The sequence below is a fragment of the Medicago sativa genome, chromosome 4 (assembly GCF_051527215.1).
Source record: "Medicago sativa cultivar Bolivia chromosome 4, Bolivia_mono, whole genome shotgun sequence".
Classification (NCBI taxonomy): domain Eukaryota; kingdom Viridiplantae; phylum Streptophyta; class Magnoliopsida; order Fabales; family Fabaceae; genus Medicago; species Medicago sativa.
Genome location: NC_140752.1, coordinates 100,011,052 through 100,038,810, shown reverse-complemented (window position 1 = coordinate 100,038,810; position 27,759 = coordinate 100,011,052). Strand labels below are relative to the sequence as shown.

The 27,759-nt window shown below is 33.8% G+C and overlaps 4 protein-coding genes and 1 pseudogene across 5 annotated transcripts; 4 read left to right on the top strand and 1 right to left on the bottom strand.

The window, feature by feature from the left end:
- Nucleotides 1-943: 943 nt before the first annotated feature.
- On the bottom strand, nt 944-3,916 carry LOC146934665 (Tetratricopeptide repeat (TPR)-like superfamily protein). The gene has a single exon (XM_085706620.1). It carries the CDS (start codon nt 3,782-3,784, stop codon nt 1,148-1,150), a length of 2,637 nt encoding a protein of 878 aa, XP_085562746.1. The 5' UTR covers nt 3,785-3,916; the 3' UTR covers nt 944-1,147.
- A 1,030-nt stretch (nt 3,917-4,946) lies between these two features.
- On the top strand, nt 4,947-8,335 carry LOC146934664 (Rubisco methyltransferase family protein). The gene is made up of 5 exons (XM_085706570.1): nt 4,947-5,311; nt 5,418-5,584; nt 6,182-6,481; nt 6,627-6,890; nt 7,825-8,335. Exons 1-5 carry the CDS (start codon nt 4,963-4,965, stop codon nt 8,200-8,202), a joined length of 1,458 nt encoding a protein of 485 aa, XP_085562696.1. The 5' UTR covers nt 4,947-4,962; the 3' UTR covers nt 8,203-8,335.
- Nucleotides 8,336-16,564: 8,229 nt separating this feature from the next.
- LOC146934663 (Pentatricopeptide repeat (PPR-like) superfamily protein) lies at nt 16,565-18,959 on the top strand. Its single transcript, XM_085706618.1, has one exon. The coding sequence runs from the start codon at nt 16,717-16,719 to the stop codon at nt 18,904-18,906; it is 2,190 nt and encodes a 729-aa protein (XP_085562744.1). The 5' UTR covers nt 16,565-16,716; the 3' UTR covers nt 18,907-18,959.
- LOC146934662 (ABC transporter C family member 14-like) lies at nt 16,565-22,720 on the top strand (annotated as a pseudogene). Its single transcript, XR_015007850.1, has 4 exons — nt 16,565-21,263; nt 21,368-21,643; nt 21,780-21,866; nt 22,223-22,720. The product of XR_015007850.1 is annotated as an ABC transporter C family member 14-like (transcript).
- A 610-nt stretch (nt 22,721-23,330) lies between these two features.
- Nucleotides 23,331-25,991, top strand: LOC146934661 (nudix hydrolase 18, mitochondrial-like). The gene is made up of 5 exons (XM_085706619.1): nt 23,331-24,657; nt 25,003-25,108; nt 25,222-25,305; nt 25,403-25,531; nt 25,650-25,991. Exons 1-5 carry the CDS (start codon nt 24,584-24,586, stop codon nt 25,749-25,751), a joined length of 495 nt encoding a protein of 164 aa, XP_085562745.1. The 5' UTR covers nt 23,331-24,583; the 3' UTR covers nt 25,752-25,991.
- Nucleotides 25,992-27,759: the final 1,768 nt, after the last annotated feature.

The window sequence follows — 27,759 nt, the reverse complement described above, 5'->3', positions numbered from 1 at the left end:
CGATCGACCAGTTCTCATTGCCTAAACACATCATGTTTCAATTCCTCCAAACCCACCAAATTGTTGCTGCAAAAAGGAAGAGTAAGGGTCCATCGCCCCATTCTTGATCCAATTTATAGCGTCCTCGTTGGAGAAAAAAATCAGAACCAAACTCCAACTTGTTTAAACACTTGAATAATTTCTTGATATAAAGGAGAGGATATATTGACATTTCGAAGTCAGAATTGTGAATACATGTTTATAACGTATAAAAAATTTGTTTTACTTGTGCCTTTCTTTATATCACATGTGAACATGGGAATTGTATTGGTACGCTCCGTTCATTCCATATGCAATCACGTAACTCCGTTTTGAAATATTAATACTAATAACTTAATGAGCAAATTAAATGTCATAGCAGTGAATTGCCTACAACCCAGATATTCAAGTAATTTTGTTGAAACAAACATTACTATTTCCTGAACACTGAATATTTTCTTTCACTGATACAAATGATCCACCTTTAGAAGCTTTTATGGACCGTGCATATTGTTTCACATGCTTAATTTTTCAAACCTAGAACATAAAAGGACTTAAATATGTTTTAGATGGCAAGGACTTACACAATCAAATGAAGGGCAATGAAGTTAGGAAGTCTTTTATATGGATCAAGGTGGTTATACCTCAATAAATTCTACTTGTTGTCTCAAAATAAAGTATGAAAACAATAAGTGGTAAATTTAGATAGTGTACAGGTTCACTAAAATAGCAAAAATAATAGTTGAAAAGGAAAAGAGTTGAGAAGTAATCGTGTTCTAGAAATAATCAATGAACATGACAGATTCAGGAAGAAGAATTTGAGAAAAAAGAAGGAACGTAGAAGTTGCAAGAATGACAGACAGAGCTTCACGAATACATGAATATCTTAAATCAAGTGAGGGTCCGCGCTTACGCAATTATTGCATTCAAGTAATGTTATTTGAATTATAACTTTAACTAATATGGTAGTGCTACAAAATTCATATGGTGAAGATATTCACAACTTGATACCTAGCAGCATAAGGGGTGACTGAAAGCATACCCATAAATAATATGTGTTGCATCAAGTAATATTTGTTATGACTGATGGCGAGAAATGAGAATATCAAATAAATCAATTAGTTTCCATTCAATTATTGCTCATGATTTGTGGGTGCAGCGGAAGATAAGGTTGAGGAACATAACCATGTTTTCTCAACTCAAGAAGAAGATTCTTAAGAATCAAATAGATCTCAACGGATTGTGGGTGACATCCATCGGCAGCAGAAAACATATGAGTGCCACCATTGACATCAATCCAGCTGTATCCAGGTATCTTCTGAACCCCTTTTTCCTTCATTAAACTTCTAACCTTAAGAACACTTTCCCACTCACCAGCTCCAGCATGTACATTTGAAAGCAAAACATAGTAACCAGAATTGTTCGGGTCTAATTCAACAAGATGTTTTGAAGCAAGTTTAGCCAACTCAACATTCCCATGAAGCCGACAAGCTCCAAGAAGTGACCCCCAAGTACCTGCATCTGGGGTGAATGGCATGCTCTTTATGGTATCAAATGCTTCATGCAAACGACCAGCACGACCGTACAAATCTACCATGCATGCGAAGTGTTCCATCCTAGCACATATTCCGTATTCCTCAGTCATGCAACGGAAGTAGTATATACCTTCATCGACCAAGCCTGCATGGCCACAAGCCGACATTATAACGAGAAAAGTAACATGATCAGGTTGAATCCCGGCTTCTACCATCTCATGGAATAGATCCAGGCATTCTCTAGGGCGACCGTGGTTTCCATAGGCAGCAATGATGCTGTTCCATGAAACTTCATTCTTCCAATCCATCATGTCAAACACAGACCGAGCCAAAGCTAGTTTTCCGCATTTGGAATACATGTCTATTAGTGTACTTGCAACAAACGTGTCAGAGATAAATGAGTTTCTTACCACAAAGCAGTGCAACTCTTTCCCGTAATAGAGTGCTGGATAATTTGCACAAGCAGAGAGAGTAGCTGATAGGCTCACAGAATCAAACTTTGTTCCACTCGTTCCCATTTGACGAAAAAGATCGATGGCCAGTTCTGGTTTCCCATTCTGTGAGAAACTTACAATCATTAAGTTCCAACACACACTATCTTTTACAGGCATTCTTCGGAAAAATTGATATGCTAGATCCAATCTTCCACATTTCGCATACATATATGTGATGGAAGATCCCACTTGACACACATTCTCCAGTTCTTTTTTCAGAATGTCGCAGTGCAATTCCTTCCCTAATTTCAGAGACGCCGAAGCAGCACAAGCTGGTAAAACACTAGCCATAGTCAGACAATTAGGCACCATTCCCTCTTGAACTAACCACCTAAAAAGGTTTAAAGCTTCAACGTTCAGCCCGTTGAGTACATAGCCTGAGATCATAGCCGTGCAAACTGCAACATCAACCAAGGTATTCTGCTGGAAAGTTTTGCACGCCATCTCCACATCTCCGCCCTTGAAATATATGTCAACAAGAGCGCTCTTCAAATAGACATCAAAAGGCAACCCATGCCGCACCATATAACCATGAATTTGCTTACAGTTTTGTAGATTCCCAGATTTAAGAACCGAAGGAAGGAAACTTGCAAATGTGATTGAATCTAGTTTGACTCCACTAGTCACCATTGCTTTAAACAAAGCTACAGCCTCGTCTGTAAATCCGTTCTGTACATATCCAGCGATCAAACCATTCCAAGTAACTGTATCAGTCTGTGGCATCATATCGAAAATCTTGCGAGCATCAAACAGGTTCCCACATTTGGAGTACATTGTAATAAGTGTGTTTGCCAACTGTGGATCAGACTCAAACCCACTCCTAATAACAAGACCATGAAGCTGAATACCTGCACGAACTATTCCTCTCGTAGCACACACCGACAAAAGACAAACAAACGTAACCGAATTAGGCTTAACGCAAGAGTTTCTCATTTCCTGAAAAGTTTCTAATGCTGAGTTAAAATCCACATTTTTCACATAACCATTAAGCATGACATTCCACAAAATGCAGTCTCTCACAGGCAATTCATCGAACAGATACTTAGCATCATGAATATAACCATTATCCGTATACAACTTAATCAAAGAACTACCAATAAACAAATCCATATGAAATCCCATCGACCGCGACAATTCATGAACCATCTTACACAACGGCACATTATTCAAACCACCACAAGCTTTAATCACATAAGGAAATGTATACTTATCAGGTGCAACATTACTACCCAACATCCTAAAGAAAAACATCAAAGCAAAATCAAAACAACCCAACATAGAAAAACCTCTTATTATCCAATTCCAAGGAAGACTATAACATAATTGAAGCCTGCAAAACAAGTTACCAACATCCTTGAAGCTTCTACAAAGAATATACATACCCAACATTCTTGAACCCAATGTAAGACTACCATTCATGCCGCAAACAACTACCTTAGCATGAATTTGTCTAACTTGTTGTTTAACCAACGATGCATCTGAATTTGGAAAAGCTCTGAACATAGATTCCAATTGGGCTGCAAGAGATTCCTCGAAAAGACGTGATTTTGACAAGACATTGTTGGAACTGGTTGCTGTGTTGGAAGTTGAAGTTTCTTGTTTTTGTTTGGGTTGTAAATAAGATAATTTTCGGGTTTGTTTAAATGCAACATTACTATCAAATGAGAGAACGTGTTTTACTTGATTTGTAGTTGTGTATATTTTGTGGAAACTAGTTCCTAGTTTGTAGTTGTTCATGGCACAAAACAGAACAATTGCTTAGACAGACGAACCCATTTATGTTTTGCTGAATGAAAGGAGACAAAAGAAGTAGAAATGAAAACCTAAGCGAGGTAGTTGTCTTGTCTTTTGAAAATTAGGGTGGGGTGGGAGTGTTATTTAGACAAATTTGAGGGGAGGTAAGTGTTATTTTCAGCCGTGGAAAAGTTGAGATTTATTACCTTAAACTTATTTTTGAGGTGTAAGTTAATCCATTTAGACATTTAAAAATGTGGTTTTGATCTCTTAACTCTACAAACTTACTACAAATTAATCTTTCTTTCAAAATACAAACAAATAATATTGGCTATTGTGGCAAATCTAATTTGACTTACGCATTGAAACACACCATAACATATATGCTTTTGATCTGCATATATAACTTGGTTGGTGAGTTAAAAGACATCGAAAAGTTCAAAAAGGTTTGCCTGCTAAGCAATTCTATTTTATTTTTCTCGTAAAAACATGCACATTTATAGAAAACTATAAACCTAAAATGGAAGGAAAGTCTAACCGTACAAAAACATGTACACAACAATGTGGATGTGCGCAAATATTTTCATTCTAAACTTTAAACGTTTTCATTTCACACTTAGTGTATGTCCGGTTTCATTTTAGAGGGACTAGAATTAATTTTTGGATGTGTAAAATTGATTCTGACGTGTTTGGTTGTTGTCGATTAGGATTAATTTTTGTCTCCAAAATTGATTCTAGTTGAAGTTAAGATTTGTAGCATTTTGATTATAGAATTGATTTTCACACACAATTTTATAGTTCAACCGACATTTACATAAAAATATTCAAACACAAATCATTTTTAATTGGAATCATTTTTAACCAACATCAATTTTATCAAAATCAATCCTTTAACTTATCAAAATCACTTTTAACTAAATTAATCTTTCAATCCATTTCTTTTTGTGTGTGTTTTCATTCAACACTCTCAATGTTTTCAATTATAGATCCATTTATGATTAAAAAAAAAATCAGATAAAAAATGTCAATTCAAGAGACTAAAATGACAATTTAATAAATCAAGGGACCAATTTGCACATCAAAAATAAGTTAAAAAAAAAAAAAGAGTGAAGGGAGAAGGTAGCACTAGCTCCTAGTGAAGAAAAGTAGAGTAGAGTGAAAGGGCATTGAATCTGGTTAATATGGTTATAGTTGGTGGTGGTAGTTGGAAAACGGCGATGTTAATGTCATCGTCGTTGAGTCACGTGCGTCCACTAACATGCGCATCTTCATCTTCATCTTCATCTTCATCACGAATAGCTCCTCATCCACACGATCTCATCAAATGGGTAACAAGAGAAGGTGGATTCGTTCACCGTGCTGTGAAGATAGCACAACTCGATTCCTCAAATGGTTTAGGGTTAGTGGCTAAGGAAGATATCCCAATTGGTACTGACCTAATTGCTCTTCCTCAACACATTCCTCTGCACTTCAACGATGATGATCGCAACTCTCACTCTCTCCTCCTTCAATTAACCTCCCATGTTCCCGGTAAGTAAAATTACCAGCTCAATTAGTTCATGAATGATAAGAATTTATGTTATAAGCATTTAATTAAATGTTTATCCAAACAAGACAATGTGGTAGCATTTGGCAGATGAATTGTGGGCAATGAAACTGGGTTTGAAGCTTCTTCATGAAAGGGCAAAACTTGGATCTTTTTGGTGGCCATACATCAGTAATCTCCCACAAACTTACACTCTTCCTATTTTCTTTCCTGGGGAAGACATCAAGAATTTGCACTATGCTCCTATTCTTCACCAGGTACACTTTACTTACTGTTAATCATTTTCGACTATACTATGTTATATGAAAAAAAAATTAGTATAATGCTTTGTGGCCTCTCTGCACTGCACTGCAGATTGCTAATCAAGAAAAGAAAAATGCAATTTTGTTCATCTTCATTTTGACTAGAGAAATGCATATAAGTATACGGCATATAATTAAGAATCTGTTGAACTATGATTTTTGTGTAAAAACCAGTGGTAAAATTCGGTGTAAATAATGTTGGTAGGTTTTTATTACTTCTCTCAGTCCTCACAAGAGCAATGTGCAACTTGTTCTCTTTGAAACATTTGAAATATTCTTAAGATATCCAACATTTGTGACCAGCACCAGAAGCTACAATTGTCTATCTCAGTGTCTATTAATTATGTGGCTTAATTGCACTTTTGACTCCTAATTATCACGATTTAGTTATTTTTGTCCCCCACTTTTGAAATGAGCAATTTGGATCCGCATAGTTTATCTCCAAGTGTAGTTTTGGGGTGTCAAAAATGCAATTAAGTCTAATTATTTTGAATGCCTTGCGGATTTGCAGTTTGGCAGCTAATTTTGTCAAATTCATGAATCACGAGACAGGTAAACAAAAGATGCCGATTTCTTCTTGATTTTGAGCAAAAAGTCAAGCATGCATTAGTCGGTCTTACACCAGATAAGCATCCGTTTGGTGGCCAAGAAGTAGATGCTTCATCTCTTGGATGGGCGATGTCAGCAGTTTCATCAAGAGCATTCAAGTTACATGGTAACAAGCAATCAAATGGGATAAACTTTGACATTCCCATGATGCTCCCTCTAATTGACATGTGTAATCATAGTTTCAATCCAAATGCTAGAATTGTTCAGGAACAAGAAGCCGGTAGCACAAAGATGTGGGTGAAGGCATGTTATTTCATACTCTTTCCTTCATGACTCCTCTCCCAGACACACACACACACACACACACACGCTCACACGTCAAATTCTGCTTTTAGAAACAACTATTCTTTAGATTTTTCTTTGCTGAGAAATTCAATATTTACCTTAGGTTGTGGCTGAGAAAGCAATCAAGGAAGATGACCCTTTATTACTTTGCTATGGATGTTTAAGCAATGATCTTTTCCTTCTTGATTATGGATTTGTGATACAGTCAAACCCTTATGACTGTATCGAGCTCAAATATGATGGTGCTCTTTTGGATGCTGCGAGCATGGCAGCTGGAGTTTCTTCACCAAATTTCTCTACACCTGCTCCATGGCAGGAACTTATTCTATCTCATCTAAATCTAGCTGGAGAAACCCCAGATCTCAAGGTATCTTCCACAAAATTCTATAGCTGTATTTAATTACTACTATTTAAAAATGAAAACTACTATTGGATGTTAAATAAGTGCTCTTACTCTTTCTATTAAAGAAATGACATTTTGACACACAAATTTGACATAAAATTTTGACAAATATTTAGAATGTTAGCGCTGTTAAAGTATGTGGTTAATTACGTCCATTGAATGGTTAATAAATATAAATATAACAAATTGTTGCAATTCATTAATGATATACTCAACACCGTTAACGACCATTTTGAATGTCATTAATCTCAATGTTCATTTGAGTATGTTTGAACACAAATTGTGGTTAATGAATATCATATATAAATATTTGAACACCTTAAAATCATGTATATTTGAATCCAGTTTGGATGATTAATATATGGATATATGAATATATGTGTTTGTGTGTGTTGGAAAACCTGAAAAATTATGTATAATGACGTTCAAAATCGCAGTTTATTTTCATCAATCATCTAATGAATGTAATTGACCATATATACTTAACGATCTAAATGTTTAATTTTGATGTCAAGTTTGTATGTCAAAAAAACACAACTCTTTCTATTATATAAGCTTACTGTACTTTGCAGAAAGGTTTAATCTCTTCTTTGTAGATGCATCAATACTACGTCCATAATCCATTATTTTTACGCATTATGTTTTCCCTCTGTTCATTAAGGCCTTCCCATAGAATAACTATGAACTTTCATAGTAATGTTTTTATAGCAAATATTGGTAATTAGTTATATTAGTATTGTCTCTTTCACCGGGGTTTGAACCTGAATCCTCTTAACTTATTCAACCCTTGGCTCAAATCAGTTGTGCTACTCAACTTCCCAAAACTTTCATATCAATTGGTTGATGTTAGCACAAGAGCCATAAGGTCATAATTTGATTTACTTTTTTCATGTAACAGGTGAGCTTAGGTGGGCAAGAAATAATAGAAGGTCGTTTGTTGGCTGCACTAAGAGTACTCCTTGCAAGTGATATGGCAAGTGTACAAAAGCATGACCTCAACACACTTAAGTCTTTAGATGCTGAGGCTCCTCTTGGTGTTGCAAATGACCTTGCTGTATTTCGTACCTTGATTGCTCTGTGTGTCATTGCACTAGGACACTTTCCCACCAAATTAATGGATGATGAATCTTTATTGAAGCAGGGTGCTTCAGGTTCAACAGAATTAGCCATTCAGTTCAGAATCCAAAAGAAGTCTGTAATTATAGATGTAATGAAAAACCTCTCAAGGAAGGTAAAGCTTCTTTCATCAAAGGAGACGGTCACTACTGAAGGCTAAATGACATTGAACACTTTCTGTCGTGACTCTCGTGTCTTTTTGTTTTAAGTGACATTGAACACTTTTGGTCATATGAATTTTTTTTCAGTATTTCTCTCTTTAGAAATATCAAAATTAGTAAAAGTTATTGATATTTATGAAGAAACATACAGACATAAAAACGACTGCAATCAATCATTGATGTTATCTTTTCCTGATTCAATATCATTGATAAATTTGATAAGACTAGTTTGTTTTCCACGGAAAATCAAGCAAGATATCAAGATATAAAAACTGAAAAGGTGCAATAATGATTAAATGGAATATTCGTCTTTTTTTTAGAGAAAAGAATATTCTATTGTTTAAACCTTAATTAATTTTTGATTTGATGGTTTGTATTTTATTAAACAAAATATACGAGATTTAAGAGCAATGATTTAAAACTGTACAAAATAAAAACATACATTTGAGTGATCACTAGTAATATTTTTCTCTTTTCGGATTTTGAAGAAGTAACAAAGTATTATTATCATTATAGTAGTACGCAAAAGTGGAAGATTCCAGTCAAACTGGGTAAACTTATAGCCTAACAATCCCAAAACACCACAAAAATATCTAACTTAATAATATGAGGCCTTTGCGGATAAAATAATAGAGAAATGATATTTTGACAACCACTTTTTGACAATTTTTGGACAACTTTCTCTCTCATACTCACATGATGTTGTTATTCTCTCTCTTCCTTTTTCTCTCTCCATTGTTTTTGACCAATAAGAAGTAAGAAAAACAAGGTTGTCAACAAAGTTGTCATCAAGTGGATGTCAAAATATCATTACTCAAAATAATATGGCAAATCGAATGCCAACGTTCAGATTTCATATATAAATATAGACCCACGTGTATTCCACCTGGAAAAAATTAATAGAAAATTACGTGTACATACAGTATTTGTTTGAATAATTCAGTGTCTGTCTCACATGAATACGAACCAGAGAATGTGTTTGAATACGTGGAGGCTATGATTTGCATCACGTGTTAGTGTATAATGTGTTTCCGTGTAGATCTAATAACCTAATTCCCGAACTAATCTCTCTGTCCTAGAAGAAGTGTAAACGTTGAAAAAATCATACGTCACAGTTACAAAGTCTCACCAATTTTCATTGTTGGCTTGACACGCACAAACGTAAAAACCTGCGTGATAAACAACACGTATGTCTTGTTGTTGGTCAAGGTTACAAACTGAAAAAAAAAAAAAAAAAAACTTGTCGTGATCTAGCTATAGCAAAATTGTGTTTGATCACTATAACATTGGACATTGAACTTTGCCAACCAAACAAATAAAACCGTAAAAACCAAAAACAAACAAAAACATTCGTGAAGATGAATGTAAGATTGTTTTAGATCACATCTCTTAATTCGAACAACCATTATTATTAGAAATATCGTGTTGAAACTAGGCATTGGATTTTCCTTGGACAATATAGGAGGAATCAATTGAATATGTTTTTTGAATTAAAACACAACGCTGCACATGAAAATATTGAAGCCAAATAGACATAATCATAATAAGAGAATAAATAAATAAAAGAGGAAGAAAAGAGAGTTTAGAGAAACCATGTACCATAGACTATTTAATTAACCATATCCATCAAAACCATGTACAAAAAGTTCTCTAAGAAACATAAACTACTCAAATTGAAAGGAAAAAACAGACAGAACAAACAAAGTCTCACTATGGCTAACCCTAGGACTATGTCTGTCTGGATCCATATATGTATCTAATTATTCTAATTTATATGATTTTTAATATCTAAGAATGACTGAGAAGGATAGTCCTATCTGCCAATCCAAGAGGTGAGCGAGATTGAAGACGCTTCACATCTTTGAGTCTCCTCATATATAACTCTGCCTCCAATGATGGTTGTTTGATTTTCTCAATTTCTTCCTTGATTTTGATCACTTGGATATGAACAGCAAGACCTGCATATACATCTTCATCACTTCTCTTCATCTCATCACTCTTGTTGTTGCTCTTGAATTCCATCTTCTTTTCTCTTCTCTCTCTTCTAAACAATACTGAAAATCAAAACAGAATTGTTTTGCCTTTTGGTATAACCCATTCAAGGATGAGATGTATATATATGCCACGAAGGGAAATAAAAAACAAATAAAATAAAATAATGGAATAAATCAAGTCAAATCAAATATTTATTTGCATTGGAAATGAAATACGGAAAAATATTTATTTAATTATTTATTTTTAAAAATAATCTTTAATATATGACTCCACTTTTGAAGCCGACATTTGAAAACACGTGTGGCTACTAAATAAGTATTATATGATTTCCTGCCAAAACTACCATACGCAAAATCTCAACTGTTTATGTTGTTTTCATTCCTATAAACATTCATCCGTGTAATTTTAATTCAACGCCAAAGTCATGCCACGATAATAGCATTTGGATGATATTTTTTTTTTGGTAACATAGCATTTGGATGATATGATGATAAGATTTCTCTTTCGGTTTAAATAATGATTCTGTGTTAAATTTAACTCTAGAAATAAAAGCCACACCAACTAAAATTTAACTCTTTTATATGTTGATACTCAACTCAAATGATTAATTCTATAAAAAAAAAAAAAAAAACTCAAATGATTAATTTCTACAATTATGTTTAGAGATATCTAATTTACACAAAAGCCACACCAAATTGTTATTAACTTAAGTCATATTACTGACAAAAAATATAACTCAATTTATATTTTATAAACAAAATTCTAGATGGATTCATATTATACATAAGAGTTTGACTGTTTGAGAAAATAAAAACTTCAATTTCATTTTTCAAAGATTTATAAAAACTATAATAATTTTTTATGACTTTTATGCATCAATAAATTATTATGTTATTTTTTGGTCAAGAATTATTATATCATTTAGAATGACACAATTTTCGCAAAACTCATGTGATAAAAATACATAGGTGGAACCAGTTCTTATAAGTATTTACTTATTGTCATTTTAGTCCTTCAATATATTTATTTATTGTATTAAGGTGCAATATTGTCATATTAATCCTTCAATATACTTGTTTATTGTCCTAAACACTTGTTATATAAGAGTTTATGTATTAGTCCTTCAAGAATATACAATCATATTAGTCTCATAAAATATACTTATCATCTTAAGATGCAACACTGTCATATTAGTCTTTCAATATACTTATTATTTTATTAGTTCTTTAAGTACTTACTTATTGTCATTTTAGTCCTTATATGAAAAGAGTTATTGTGAGTATTGCGGGATTATTTTAGCGTCATAGACTATTTTGACTAACTGAGTGCACAACCAAAAACCATTTTAAAGTTTTGATATTGTGACTATTCGTTACACATTCAAGTAGCAAAGTGATCATTAATATCCCAAAAAGTTATCATTATGATTGACCTTGAATATTTTTTGTTGTTAGGATTGAAGGGTGATGAAACACGTGGAAGAAACCCGCCAAAATTAGATTAGGAATAGTGTGATACCGTTAATCCAAATCCATTAAATTAAATTAAATATTGATATTGATTGATGACAGTGAAACGTCAGCAAATTTCACATATTTTTTCCTTATACTTCTGTTCTGTCCCTTCTCTAGTGTGATTGTAAAGGTTTCCACGACATAAAATTGCTTCAACTCAAAATTTATGCCACCTCTATCCATGGCCACGATATCTAAAACGACAATAGGAGAAGCCACGTGAGCCAATAGAAACTGACCAAGTCTGATTCAATAATTATATATATTTTATGATATGCAATACCCACTTCACCATTCTTTCAAAAAAAAAAAAAAAATACCCACTTGATCTAATATAATTCTAAGGGTAAATTACATTCACCTCCCTTGAGGTATTGTTAAATAACACTAACACCCCCTCTAATTTTCAATTAAACATTAATCTCCCTTAAGTTTTATTCAAAATGACAAACATCTCCCCTCCTTCTAACTTGTTGTTAACACCGTTAGTTGTCTTCAATTAATTAACTTCTCATGATTCTGTTAGTGGCGTAATTAACTTCTCCACCTTTTACTTGCTTCTATCCCAAATTCCGTAGAAACTGCAATAAACTTAGTAAAATGGTACTGCTTTATTTAGTTAATCACGATCAACTTCTTATCTGCAAACATAAGGAATAATAAATTTAATTGTATCACAATTTAAAGTGGACATATAGAAGGACTCAGAAAGAAGGAAAATTAGTTCATACAATCAATCTACCTATTTACCCAATTTCCCCTAATTCTTATACCAACTCTCTTCCTTCTTCTTGATCCGCACTTTCCTCTTCTAGTATCTACTAGGCACCACTTGATGGCTCAACTTCACTTTAGCTCAATTCAATTGAAAATCATTTGAGTAATTCAAATTCATTTGACACTAATCAAAAATTTGCCCCAATTTTTATGCTATGTCTCCTCCCACTCCTTCTTCTTCTATGTCTCACGAGAGACACTTAAAAGAGCAAATCCACCAGCAATAATTTTCAATGTTTAATTGATTTTGACTATGTTGACTCCGTGACTTCTTCCAATTATGACAATTTTATCTCCGATTAAGTTATATCTCGGCGTTTCTCACAACCATTCTGTCTCAGATTCAGTTCCGATTTCGTTATTCTTATAGTCACTACCCAATTTCATGAACCAAAAAACCTCCTTATTTGTGTAAAGGGTCACTGTTCTGATTTCCATAACGGCAAACAGAGGAAGAATATTTACATGGTGTTGCTTTTGGAAAGGCTGTGATGAAAAAAACATGACAATGTTGTTGAGTAAGTGAAAAGGGTGAGGTTTTTGAAAGGGTTATTTAACTGGGAGCTAACAGTGTTACATGGGGGGAGGTTAGTGTTTAGTTGAAAACTAGAGGGGTGGTCAGTGTAATTTAAGAAAACCTCAGGGGAGGTGAGTGTAATTTACCCTAATTCTAATATTCAATTTTATTTTGGGTCAAATCTGTTTATAAAAAAAAAACGGGTCAGATCTTTAAAAAAATTAATGTGGTTGCTCCAATTTTCTCTTATTCCGTGATTTCAAAATCTTAGGTTGCCTAACTAGTTCCGGTGTATTCCAAAACTTTTATGTAAATTGTGAGGATTAAGTTACCGTGAATTGTATGTGGTCTATTTGCAACGCATCAAATTGTTTTGCCAATGATTCATAAATCATAAACGTGTGAAAGGTTCGGTTCATTTAGGAGAGCGGCCAGTCAACTAGAAGAACTTTGAAAAAGAAAAACAAATTGGTTAAAGATAGTACAGTTAAAACTCTATAAATTAATAATGTCAGGACCGGAGAAATTTATTAATTTAGAGAGTTATTAATTTATCGATAAATTAATAATTATTAATTTAAAGAGTTTTTAAGTAATTATACCGTACATACCAAACAAAAAGGCAAATTAGTCTATGCCTTTTAGAATTACGTTGCAGCGAACCTTGAGACTCAACGTAAATTAGTAACTACTGTGTTTATATGCATTAGAAATCAATAATGACTTTTGAAGTACAGTAAATGCAAATAAGAGGAACAAATATGTTCAATGTATTCTTAATATATTTTTTTTAGTTTCTATGAATTATTAATTTATGATTTTCTTGGGACCGAAAATTATAAAGGGATCTCCCGAAAAATTATTATCTTATTATTTTATCGAGTTTTTCAATTTTTTACATTGGCCCAAGTCGGGACCGGACAAATTTATTATTTTAGAGAGTTTATTAATCTACCGAGTATTAATTCAAAGAGTTTCTACTGTATATAAAAGCAGTTGACCTATACAATCCAATCACCAATACTATGCTTGAGAATCATAGTTATTTTAGTCTTTTAGACCTTTCAGATTAGGATTAGCAATAGCGTTAGGGTCGTTTGATGATTATGACAAGAGAGACATATTTTATGATAAACAATCAACTAATATTTCAATCAATTGCTTGATGAGTTGACTGTATGTATGTAAATCTTATTTTGGGGTGAGGATTGATTGGGTTAGAAACTAACATTGCCGTAAAACAGAAACCAACGCGATAATACAATAAATTATTTTTCGTATTTATTCTCGAAAAAATAATTTAAAATTAATTAAAACGTCAAATTTAAAATAAAAACAAAAGAATTAATTGGTCCATGTAACATGAGAGGGAGGGATATCTATGTGTATGATCTTTACTAAAAAAAAAAAAAATCATATTCAGATTAGTGTGGATAGTAACTTCAATATCCCATATATTCTTTGAGAACCTTCAAGCATGAGGGAGTTTGAAAACATGATGATTTTGTCAAAAAAAAAGCGGTAAATTTTATTTAATGAATACTACCTCCGTCTCGGTATAATTGACCTACTTTGGTTTTTCACACAGATTAAGAAAAGTGTATAAATAAAGGGGAAAGTGGAATATATTGTATTGGGAATGATAAAAGTAGTATTATTTAGTGTTATATTGTATTGGGAATGATGAAAGTTGTATTGAAAATTGAAATGGGTCAGTTATTTTGGGACACTTTTTTTTAGAAAATGGGTCAGTTATTCCGGGACGGAGGGAGTAATATTTTTTTTTTATCTATAGTTCATTTGCATTTTCCTATATTTTTCTTTTGTTTTTAAAGAAATAGATAGTTCAAGAGGAATATGAAGAAATAGTACAAAAGTGTTGGAATCACTTCAAATATGAATCTTGTTGACCAAGTAGTGGTAAATAATTTTTTTTTGGTTACATTAGTGGTAAATAAATTGGAAACACTTTATAATTCGTGGCTATTACTATTAGTTCAAAAAAAGTTAACAAAGAAGTAAGGTAGTAGCTTTGAATATAATTCAGTAGCCATTATGACCACTCGTAACCAGGGATTACGACCGTAAACACCTGAAGACTTTAATTTATTGATTTTTTTTGTAGTATCTGGATGATCGTTTGTAATCATTGAAGTAAAGCCTTGTAATAGGAAAAGCCTTAACATGATTTCTCACCAATATACAACATAGAATCTAAACTCTTCTACTTTGTTAATATTTTCAATAAAGTCTTGTTATTTTTTTTTCTGTCTTTATTTTTATTTAGCGAACTAATCACTGTGATGAGTGAGTGGTTCTCCCATGTTTTGGGATCTTGGAAAGTAATCTTATGATGAATTTTCTATGATCTGATGTAGATGAAGGAAAGTTATAATTTGATCCACCATGAACTGTCTGGATCCCTTTGATGTGTCGTTATTTCAGTCAAGGGTTGAGCCTTGGTCCATTTCGAAACACTTAAAGATACCAAGACTAAATAAAAATTAATAGCCCCCTGTATTTTTTAGAATATAAATTTTGTTCTTAATGATATCAAGGTTATATAAAACTCCATACCCTCGTATTCTTGAAAAATATAAAAATTTGAACTTAATAATACAAAAGTTACATAAAAATTTAGAGCCTAGTGTTGTTCAAGAATATAAAACTCTATAATCTTCGTATCTCCGAAGAAGATAAAACTGTAGACTTATTGATACCAAAACCACCGAAGACTCCATACTCCGGATGTTTTTGTGGAATGTACAAATTTGAGCTTAATGATAACAATGTAAAAACGTACCTTTTTATTGAAATCCTCACATCAACACATCTCCTCGCGCCTGCACGGCCCTACATGCATGCTGCATAGCTGTGCAACATTGTTTCTCATGTTTTGATCAAGGGCGCCCATTTGCATGACCTACGTATATATGGGCACTCTGATGCACCTGTTAAAATTTGTGATTTTTGGTACAAATTTTGACAGAATATCATTTAAAAGAACTAGCTCGTAATGCAAGCCAGTCTCTTCATAATGCAATAATGTATAGATTTAAATGTACTTTCTTAGACTTAATGACTAAAAAGAAAAAGAAAAACTGCAGCTAAGACTATTTCCATCATAGATGATGCGTTGACAACAACTCCATAACTATGTAGCAATGTTACACTTCAAATAATCAACTCAGAGCGTCTTTAGAACCCCTCACCACCCAACAATGGTATTAGAGAGGACACATAAATCTAACGTCTTTAGGTTTTCTGGATCCCCTCAAGACCCAATAGTGGTATTAGAGTCAAGGTTTATCAAGAGTTCATTTTGGGACCAATAGTGGTTTTGCGTTTAACCATATAAAATGGTAAACCGGAACGGAGAGAGCATTAACGATATATTCACAGTAACATTTGTCATCGTTTACCTACCAACGGTACAAAATCTCAAACCAAAATCACCAAATTAAAATGTGTTGTGTATAAACCAATTTAATTAAATTCCAATGAGAATTAATAATGTGAATTTGGAATTTAATCAGGTAGAATAGTGTTTGGAGCTTTGGGGTGAACGGAGTTGGTCATTCTGTTTCCCCCCAGAACATGGTTCTATACTTGAGCCGTTCATTCAACTATACCTCAAAATTTCAACAGCACCATCCATAACCATAACCATAACCATAACCATAAATGGGTTTTCCTCTTCAACACACCACATGAAGAGAACAACATCCACCATCATCTCCTATCTTACAACATCATTCTCCTCCGCCGTTGCCGCTAAAAACTTCTCAACAGCCCCTCGCCCATTTCCCGACTATTCCCCACGAAACCCTTCTATCTCCGACACCGACCTCGTCCGCCACGTCACCACCACCCTCAAACGCCGCCGTCTCGAACCCCTCCGCCGCGTTCTTAAACCCTACGAATCTCGCTTTAAACCTTCCCATCTCATTTGGGTTCTCATCAACCTCAAAAACGATTACCCACTTGTCTTAAACCTCTTCAACTGGGCAAAATCACAATCTCAACAACACTTTCACCCAACTCTAGAATCACTCTGCATTGTTATTCACCTCTCCGTTGCTTCAAACGACATTCAAACTGCTAAAAGACTTGTTTTTGAGTTCTGGGCTAAGCCCAAAATCGATGTTTCAAAGTCTTTTCACCTTTTTACTGACATGTTGATTTATACTTATAAAGATTGGGGTTCACACCCTCTTGTGTTTGATTTGTATTTTCAAGTGCTTGTGGAAAATGGGTTTGTTTTAGAAGCTCAGAAACTTTTTCATAAGTTGTTACGGTATGGTGTTGTTGTTTCTGTAGATTCTTGTAATTTGTTTTTGTCTAGGTTGTCTTGTAACTTTGAGGGGATTAAGATTGCGGTTAAGGTGTTTGAGGAATTTCCTGAATTGGGTGTTTGTTGGAATACGGTTTCGTGTAATATTGTTCTTCATTGTCTTTGTCAATTGGGGAAGGTCAGAGAAGCACATAACCTGCTTGTACAAATGATGGATAGAGGAAATTTTCCCGATGTTGTAAGTTATGGCGTTGTTGTTAGCGGATATTGTGGAATTGGTGAGTTGGATAAGGTTTTGAAGCTTGTTGATGAGTTAAAAGGAAAGGGGTTGAAACCAAATGAATACATTTACAATAACATAATTTTACTTCTTTGTAAGAATGGTGAAGTAGTTGAAGCAGAGCAACTGTTGAGGAGGATGAGGAAATGGGGTGTTTTTCCTGATAATGTAGTGTATACGACTGTCATTAGCGGTTTCTGCAAGTTGGGGAATGTTTCGGCTGCGTGCAAACTGTTTGATGAAATGAGGCATAAGAAAATAGTTCCCGATATTGTCACTTATACTTCTGTGATTCATGGGATTTGTAAGAGTGGGGAAATGGTAGAAGCGCGTGAAATGTTTAATGAAATGTTGGTGAAAGGGTTGGAGCCGGATGAAGTTACTTATACTGCACTTATTGATGGGTATTGCAAGGCTGGTGAAATGAAAGAGGCTTTCTCTGTTCACAATCAGATGGTTCAGAAGGGTCTGACTCCTAATGTTGTCACTTATACTGCATTGGTTGACGGTCTATGTAAGAACGGAGAGATCGACGTAGCGAACGAGCTTCTTCACGAGATGTCTAGAAAAGGACTTCAACCGAATGTCTACACGTATAACACGATCGTTAACGGTCTTTGTAAAATAGGAAATATAGAACAAACAGTTAAACTTATGGAAGAAATGGATCTGGCAGGGTTTTATCCCGACACTATTACATACACTACACTCATGGATGCATATTGTAAGATGGGGGAAATGGCCAAGGCTCACGAGTTGCTGCGGATTATGCTCAATAAAAGACTTCAACCTACACTTGTTACATTCAATGTGCTAATGAATGGATTTTGCATGTCTGGGATGTTGGAAGATGGTGAAAGGTTAATCAAATGGATGTTGGAGAAAGGTATAATACCAAATGCCATGACATTTAATTCTCTTATGAAGCAGTACTGCATTAGAAATAACATGCGAGCAACTGCCGAGATTTACAAGGCTATGCACGATCGAGGAGTGATGCCTGACAGTAACACTTATAATATTTTGATCAAAGGGCATTGTAAAGCTAGAAATATAAAAGAAGCATGGTTCCTGCATAAAGAAATGGTTGAAAAAGGATATAGTGTCACTGCGGCTACCTATGATGCACTTATAAGAGGTTTCTATAAGAGGAAGAAATTTGTGGAAGCTAGGAAGTTGTTTGAGGAGATGAGAAAACATGGTTTGGTTGCTGAGAAAGATATATATGATATTTTTGTCGATGTGAACTATGAAGAAGGGAACTGGGAAATAACTCTTGAGCTTTGTGATGAAGCAATAGAGAAATGTCTTGTTAAGGAAACATAGTTGATTTTTTTCTGCAGTTTATGACAGAATTATCAGGGACAATATTTGTTGTCTATATATGCTTCTTTATTGGTGGTTCAGTTGAAAGTAACTTCGACATCCTAACATATGAAGCACATGCACGGACACCGTTCACACAAAAGTTCTTGTTCATATCACAAGACACAAGTTCAGTTGCATGCTCCCTTCCTATCATGTATCAAACTTGTTGTATATTTTCTAACATGACATAACATATATGATGAAACCTTAACAATTCTCATCACATGAACTTTTAACCATGTCTTCTTCTTCATGGCTAACTTCTCCTTCATGCACCCCTTTACCTACAGATTCATCTTCCTCTACACCACCACTCATACTTTGGTTAACCTTTCTTTTCCTATCTCCATGTCCTCAAAGACTTCTCCTTTCTGCTCTTGATTCCGTGTTTATACTCTCCCTCCTAGCTTTTGCAGCTCACAAACTCTATTCAAGAATCAACTCAAATTCCAACAATAACTCTTCAATCACAAAACCACTTCTGAAAGAGAAAGACTCTGACTATAGAGTCACTCTTTGGTTCAAACTACCCTTGTTGGTAACTACCATTTTGGCTATAACTTACACTGTTCTAGGAATATTGGCTTTTCCTCAAACCAATAACCTTTCTTCATGGAAACAAATAGAAGCACCTTTTCGGTTGTTTCAAGCTGTAGTCAACATAGTGATAGTGATTCTAATGTTACATGAGAAAAAGTTCAAATCTTCCAAACACCCTTTATCACTAAGAATCTATTGGATAGCAAACTTTGTGATTGCTTCTTTGTTTGCTATTTCAGCTGTTTTCCGAATTGTAAATACCAGCGAGGAAAAAATGGAACTTAGTTTGAGAATAGATGACATATTCTCATTGGTTAATCTTCCATTATCTGTGTTCTTTTTTGTCATATCCATTAGAGGGTCATCAGGGATTCATGTGATAAGAATGTCCGATGTAGTAGCGACATATACATCAGTTCCGACTGATGGAAATTTGAGTCCTTATGCTGGTTCTTCATTTTTGTCCAAAACAGTTTGGTTTTGGATGAACCCTTTGATTAATAAAGGTTACAAAACTCCCCTTAAACTAGAAGATGTTCCTTCACTTCCTCTTGAATTTAGAGCAGAAAAAATGTCAGAAAATTTTATAAACAATTGGCCAAAACCAGAGGAAAACAGTAAGCATCCAGTTATAGTAGCCTTATTTAGGTGTTTTTGGAAACACATAGCTTTCACTGGCTTCCTTGCAATGATTAGGCTTTGTGTTATGTATATTGGTCCACTGTTGATTCAGAGTTTTGTTGATTTCACATCAAGGAAAGATAGTACTACTAGTGAAGGTATTATTTTGATATTGATCCTTTTTGCAGCAAAATCAGTTGAAGTACTGAGTGTTCATCAATACAACTTCCACTCGCAGAAAATCGGTATGCTTATTCGTTCGAGCATAATCACTTCGGTTTACAAAAAGGGTCTAAGATTGTCAAGTTCTTCAAGACTAGCTCATGGAACAGGACAGATAGTGAATCACATGGCTGTTGATGCTCAACAACTCTCAGATATGATGATGCAGCTTCACCCTATATGGTTGATGCCATTGCAAGTAGCTGTGGCATTGACTCTTATGTATAGCTATGTTGGTGTATCAGTACTTGCAGCATTGCTTGGAACTAGCATAGTGTTTCTTTTCGCGCTATATCGAACGAAGAGTAGTAACAGATTTCAGTTTCAGATGATGACAAGCCGCGATTTGAGGATGAAGGCGACAAATGAGTTGCTTAACAACATGCGTGTGATTAAGTTTCAAGCTTGGGAAGAGTATTTCGGTAACAAGATTAAACAGTTTTGTGAATCCGAGCATGGATGGATTGGGAAATTCATGTACTATTTTTGCTGTTAACTTTGGAGTTTTGTCTGCTGCACCATTAGTTGTAACTGTTCTTACCTTTGCAACTGCAACTTTTATTGGAATTCCTTTGAATTCTGGCACTGTTTTCACGATAACTTCGATTATCAAGATACTTCGAGAGCCTTTGAGGACTTTTCCTCAGGCTCTTATCATGATTTCTCAAGCAACAATATCTTTAGGGAGGTTGGACGAGTTCATGTCGAGTAAGGAAATGGATGAGAATGCAGTGCAACGAGAGGAGAATTGTGATGATGTAGCTGTGGAGATAAAAGATGGGAAATTCTCATGGGATGATAACGACGCTCTGAGAGTTGAAGAGTTGGTAATTAAGAAAGGGGATCATGCTGCTGTTGTAGGAACTGTTGGTTCAGGGAAGTCTTCATTATTGGCTTCTGTGTTGGGAGAAATGTTCAAGATCTCAGGAAAGGTATATATGCTTGACTACACTTTTAAAATGCATTTAAAAATATTTTATTGATTTGTGATTCTGTGAATATTGTTCTATGAAAATTTACTTGAAAAATTGTTCAGGTCAGAGTTTGTGGAACGACGGCGTATGTGGCACAAACGTCATGGATTCAGAATGCAACCATCAAAGAAAACATATTGTTTGGTTTACCAATGAACATGGACAAGTACAGGGAAGATGGTGACAGAACCGAGATTGGAGAGCGCGGTATTAACCTCAGTGGAGGCCAGAAACAACGTGTGCAACTAGCTAGAGCTGTATATCAGGACACTGACATCTATCTCCTTGATGATATATTCAGTGCTGTTGATGCTCAAACAGGGTCATTTATTTTTAAAGTAAGAACAAAGCTAAAATTCATAGTTTTTATGATATAACAAATTGATTTTCATTATAAATGAATTGTCAGTTTTAAATTTCTAATACAGTCAAATTGACTCTATAATGGTATGTATAAGCTCTATCTTTTTGCAGGAATGTATCATGGGAGCTCTGAAAGATAAGACAGTTTTACTTGTAACACACCAAGTTGATTTCTTGCATAATGTTGACTCTATAATGGTATGGATAAGCTCACAACAAGTACCTAAAATGTTTGAGTTTTTTCTGTAAATGATGGCTCAATTCAATTTTTCCCAAGTTATCATACCAATATATAGCAACAGTACTCTTCATGTAGTAGGTCTTATTCAAAGGTTATACTATGTATTCTGTCATGCGTTCACCAAAAAACAAATTGCATTATTTACTTACATATACATAATTTTTCCTATTTCTCTATTGGATTTTGCTCCTCTAAAGCCAGCTACTATTTTTTAAAGGTAAAATAAAATATTAGTATTATGCGCACATACATAACATCTATTAGTATTTTGAACCGGGGTAGCTATACTAACATCTTAACACCAACTTTAAAGGTGATGCGTGAAGGGAGAGTAGTGCAAAGTGGAAAGTATGATGAACTTCTCAAAGCAGGTCTAGATTTTGGTGCACTTCTGGAGGCTCATGAATCCTCAATGAAGATAGCAGAAACAAGTGATAAAACTGGTAATGATTCAGCTCAATCTCAAAAACTAGCTCGCATCCCATCGAAAGAAAAAGAAAGCGGGGGGCGAAAAGCAGTCTTCTTCTGAAGATCAATCCAAGTCTGAAAAAACTGCAGCAAAGCTCATTGAAGACGAGGAAAGAGAAACTGGACAAGTGACCATGTATGTGCAGCACACCCCTATCTGTGCTCAATGGCTTCTCCCCTTCACTTTAGGTTTCATGATTTGATTACCAGTATTATGGGATTCTAAGCTAGGATTGACCAAAGCAAAAAGCGAACATTTTCACGACATATTAATTGCTTCATTTTGTGAGAGCAGCAAGATGTTAGTAAATTGTTAACAATGATTAATATTTTCAATGTGAAGTTATGAAATGAACAACAGTGTTCAAACTGCAGCAGCAGCTTCTTCCTAGAGGAGAGAAGCTGGCAAGTGATGTAAAATTAAGAAATCTGAGTTTCAGTCACTGTATGGATATATTTGTCATTAAACACTCAAATTCTCATTCCCATTGTTCCATTTCATTATCAAATGAAATTAGGCACTCCATCACCATTACATACTTCTAGATGTTTTATTCTAAATCACAGTGAACTCTATCACCAATTTCCCAACAAATCTCAATATAAGCCTATTTACAATAAAGAAAATAGGAAAGTAATTTCAAAAACCATCTCAATTCTGCAAATGTAGGTGAATAACTCTAGAATAGACCGTCATTTCAAAATGGTTGGTTCAATACTTTTTTCTCAGGCTTTACAAAAAGCACAACACTATCCTCGGTGAAATAAGTTTATTAGCCATAGCCCCAATTCTTGTCTTCGAATCAAACAGGGATGTGAAAATATAGCTTCAAACATAATTGATAACATATCATAGTAAAATGTTCATTGATTTTACTTTAGCCTTAGCCCCAATTAAAGGCCTACTCTTTTCATGGTTCAAATAGGTCTATTTCTGAAACTTGTGTATTGGTTATATCAGTGATTATTCTTGAAATTACAGAATTGTTTCTTATTATAGAGAAAAGGTTGTCATTGAAGAAATTCCTATAGATATGGAAGCCTTGGTGTTCAAAAAAAGGCATGAGCTCATAGAAGTTGTGTCAAAGGCGGACGATAAACTTGCTGAAACTTTTTGCACCAACATGCCCATATCAGCGGGTAACCCTGTATTATTTTTATTTCCAGATATGAAAACCAGTTGTAAATAAGTTTATTTTTGTTATAGAAAAAATTCGAGGGTTTTTTATAAGATAATTGAGATTTATTTATTTATAGAAAAAAATTAAAAGTCTCTGAATGTCATTTTAAGTTTTCAATGCAATAATAATTTTTTCTTTTCAATTGTACCATCCAATTAATATATACACTACTTCAAGTTCTTTAATGAAAAACAAATCAGATGTCTTTATATGGAATATTAAAATAATAATGCTGATCTCTAAGATGTCTTTATATGGCCAGTGCGCATGACTCTACGCACGAGCCGGATTAGTCGCCCACCTTTGGTGGGTCGGAAACCGGTGCGAAAGCAAAGAAATAAAATAAAACGGAGAGAGTAGTTCCTCTCCTGCATCACTATCTAGCTGATGCAATTATGCATATATCATAAACAGTGTCAGCATGTAAGTAGAACCATTGCATATGGGCCAAACGTGTTGTTTCTGAGTCAACTTGGAATCATGAGTCTATTTTTTCTATATTAAGCCGTGTCGACTGTACTACTTTTGCTAGCTCATTCATGCCTCATGATCCTATATATCGGAGACTCAACAAGCAGCTATACTATGTATACCATTTCCCTTATTATTTATTTAATTTTGACCTAACAAAATGCCAATTGAAAATATTTGCGAAACGACACAGAAGAAGGCTCAATCTAAACATCGTTTCATTATTATATTCCACATTCCATGTAATGACATCTTAGCAATTGGCATTATTATTATTTTAATATTCCATGTGAAGATAGATAGATAGATACTTAATAATAAGCACAAGGAACGCGACAATAACGCGTTTGGTATGTCTGTCTGGTTAGAATTAGATTATATGAGGTTCTATTCTAGCTATATATACCTTTCCTCTTGCCCACTCTTTCTATCCACCCTTCATTTTCATTCTTAATATTCTCTCTTTCACTTTTCCTTCTTATACCATATATATCATCAGTATACTATTCAATTTGTTAGTTGTTAATTTCTGTTAATTAATTGTGTTGAAAGATATGGTTTGTTTGGTATCTCGCTCTGGAAGGGAGTTGCAGAGATATAACAACATGGGTGGCCGCCAAGTTGTAGGGTGAGTAGTACTTTTATTCAATTTCTGACTGCCAAATACTATTCACTTCATTTTTCACGTTGCAAAAATATTTGGTAGGTGACATATGGCTCATATACAGTAATTGACTTTTTTTACGAAAAAAGTTGATCAGTAAATGATTCTATATATCACGTATTTAATCATCTCTTTAGCTCAATTCACTATTAAAGAACATAAATTAGTGACAAAATAATTTAAATAATTTTCAGTATAGTTACTCTAACTCATTAATTGTATGTATATATCTATTGCATTGTTTGTTCATATTGTATGTTTGTTTCATAATATTGATATTATAATTTATAATTGATAATGTTTGCGCAGATGCATACCTTATAGATATAAAGAAGACATAGATGGTAATAGGAGCAACGAATTGGAAGTACTAGTGGTTAGTTCGCAGAAAAGTCAGAGACTAATGTTTCCCAAGGTATCCACATTTTTCAAATTCATTTCAGTGTTACTTGCTCATTAGTTGCTTTTGGAACCCCCTTAATTGGAATATTAATTAACATATCCTATATATTTGATTGATCTCAACAGGGAGGATGGGAACTTGATGAATCTGTAGAAGAAGCAGCTTGCAGAGAATCCCTTGAAGAAGCAGGAGTCACAGGATTAGTTGAGGTATTAATTGGACACTTCTTAATTATGAAAATATTTGATTTATTTTTTTTGTTTCTAGTGAGACTGAATTATAATTAATTTGATATTCATATGACAGTGCGAATTGGGGCAGTGGAATTTCATTAGCAAAAGATATGGCATATACTATGAAGGTTACATGTTCCCTTTGTTTGTGAAGGAGCAACTTGATCAGTGGCCTGAGAAAAATGTTAGGAGAAGAATATGGGTATGTTTATATATACTCAATTATTTAATTTGCATGTTATATAAGTAATTAGATTAAAAAAAAATTATATTTGAAAACTTCTCTAATTTTTTCATTGTAATATTTTTTTGTTAATTAGATGACTGTTGCTCAAGCAAGAGAAGTTTGTCAGCATTGGTGGATGAAGGAAGCATTAGATATATTGGTTCAAAGACTCGTTTCTTCACAAACAACAAAATAAAAAGATGTAGCATGGGATGATTCTTTATTTCTTGAAAAGCAAAAGTTTACAAGTTCAATCTAAAGATAGGAAACTGTCATTGAAGATTACAGAGGGTGTTAATTAGGGAGAAATAGAATTAGACAGAGTTAACAAATTTTTTTGTACACTGCAACCGTATACATAGATTAGTTATCTGTATTTAATGAAAATAAAGCTACACGAAAATGTGTATATATTTAAATATATTTCTTTGTGTCATTTTGATTATGATGTATAAGTTTTAACTATACATTCCTGACTTTTAAAAAAATCTACAATTCAATTAACTTAAAGTCAAGTACAAAAATGATATGAAAAATATCTTAATCTCAATTAGTAAAGGTTTTCTTAAAAAAATGTTAAGCTAATCACATCCCATAATGTATTTAGAAAAGAATGCAAATATTTTACTTCCATTAAGATTTTATCAATTTTATTGGCGGTGGCCGAGGTTTGAATCTCGAACCTTACACATACCATGCATTGTCCATACCAACCGAGTTAAACTCACGAGGACACTTCCATTGAGATTGCTAACATGACAACTCATCCCTGCATTTTCTACATTTGTGTTTATATGTGAATTCTAAAAAATAGATAAAATATTAAAAATCTATCATACCTAAGTATTTATTTGTCTTTTGATTCAATACTTCAGTTTTTACCATATTTTAAAGTTGAGTTTTATAAGTCATTCATATGGTACCCATCCCAAAAGGGATAGCACTTGGGTGACATTGTGGTTGGTAACATTGGTCAACCACAATGTTACAAATGAATTTCTTCTTTCTCTCTCCCACAAGGATGTTTTTTTTTTTTACACTTGTGATATCGTGGTTGGCCAATGTCACCAACCATAATGTCACTCAAGTGCTACCCCCAAACAAGGCAGATAATTGAGTTCAAACATATTTGATAGGGGGGTTATCGTAAAAGCATTACACTACTTTATTTGATTTTACTTTTGTGATTTTTTTTTCCACCCCAGCGATTTCCCACACACTCTTTGAATCGATTGTTTTTATCCTCGTTCGAATTTTATAATTTGAAGATTTAACTCAATTTATTAAAATAACATGATATAAATTGATAACGAAATTTAATAATTCATCACGTTTTATTAATTGAGCATAATTATAATACCTAAAATTAAATCTGTAGTAGAAGAAGGTGGGTGGAATGGGTGGAACTTGGAAGGAGAATAATGTTTTTTCATCCCTCACGCGCACCCTTAGAAGAATTCAGGAGAACAAGGTAACAGTGCAGGAGAAAGTGGAAATTTATCTGAATAATCTCAAATCTAGACGGATATGAAATACAAGTTAAAATAGGATGTTCCATTATGACTCTTCATACTAACCCGGTAACTATTGATATGAAGGTCAATGTTAACTCTATGCATGAAATGCCGTCAACGATACCATGATATCCTAACCTCTCCCCAAAAACAAAAGAAAGAAAGAAAGAAAAAGAGATAATGTGAATTGGAATGAGAAGTTGTGAGCAATGGGTGTGTATTTATAGGCAAAATACTCAACACATATCATATCTTTTTTTTTATCAAATCCATATTTGCAATGACTCTTAAGGGTTATACATGAGTCAAGATTCTCTCAATTTCTTAATAGTGAGACTTACTTAGTGGTAGGATCCACTACATACTTTTTGTATCTATATCTCACCAAATTACAATTATCCATTTACTTTTAGTAAATGGAGAGGATCTTAGCTCGGCAATACATAATATAATTATTAATAATAGTTTTGTTGATATTGTAATATGTACAAGCTCGAATTTGAACGTGAACTTTTTTACTTATTCATCTCAAAGGTGAGATACTTACCACTAAATTATTTGATGGAAAAAAAAAAACGGTGATTCGTTTTTTTTCCTTCTAAATATCTGGTCTTTTTTTTTAGAGAAATTATATTTGAACAGTTATTTTTTGACAACTTTATATCATACTCATATTATATTTTTATTTTC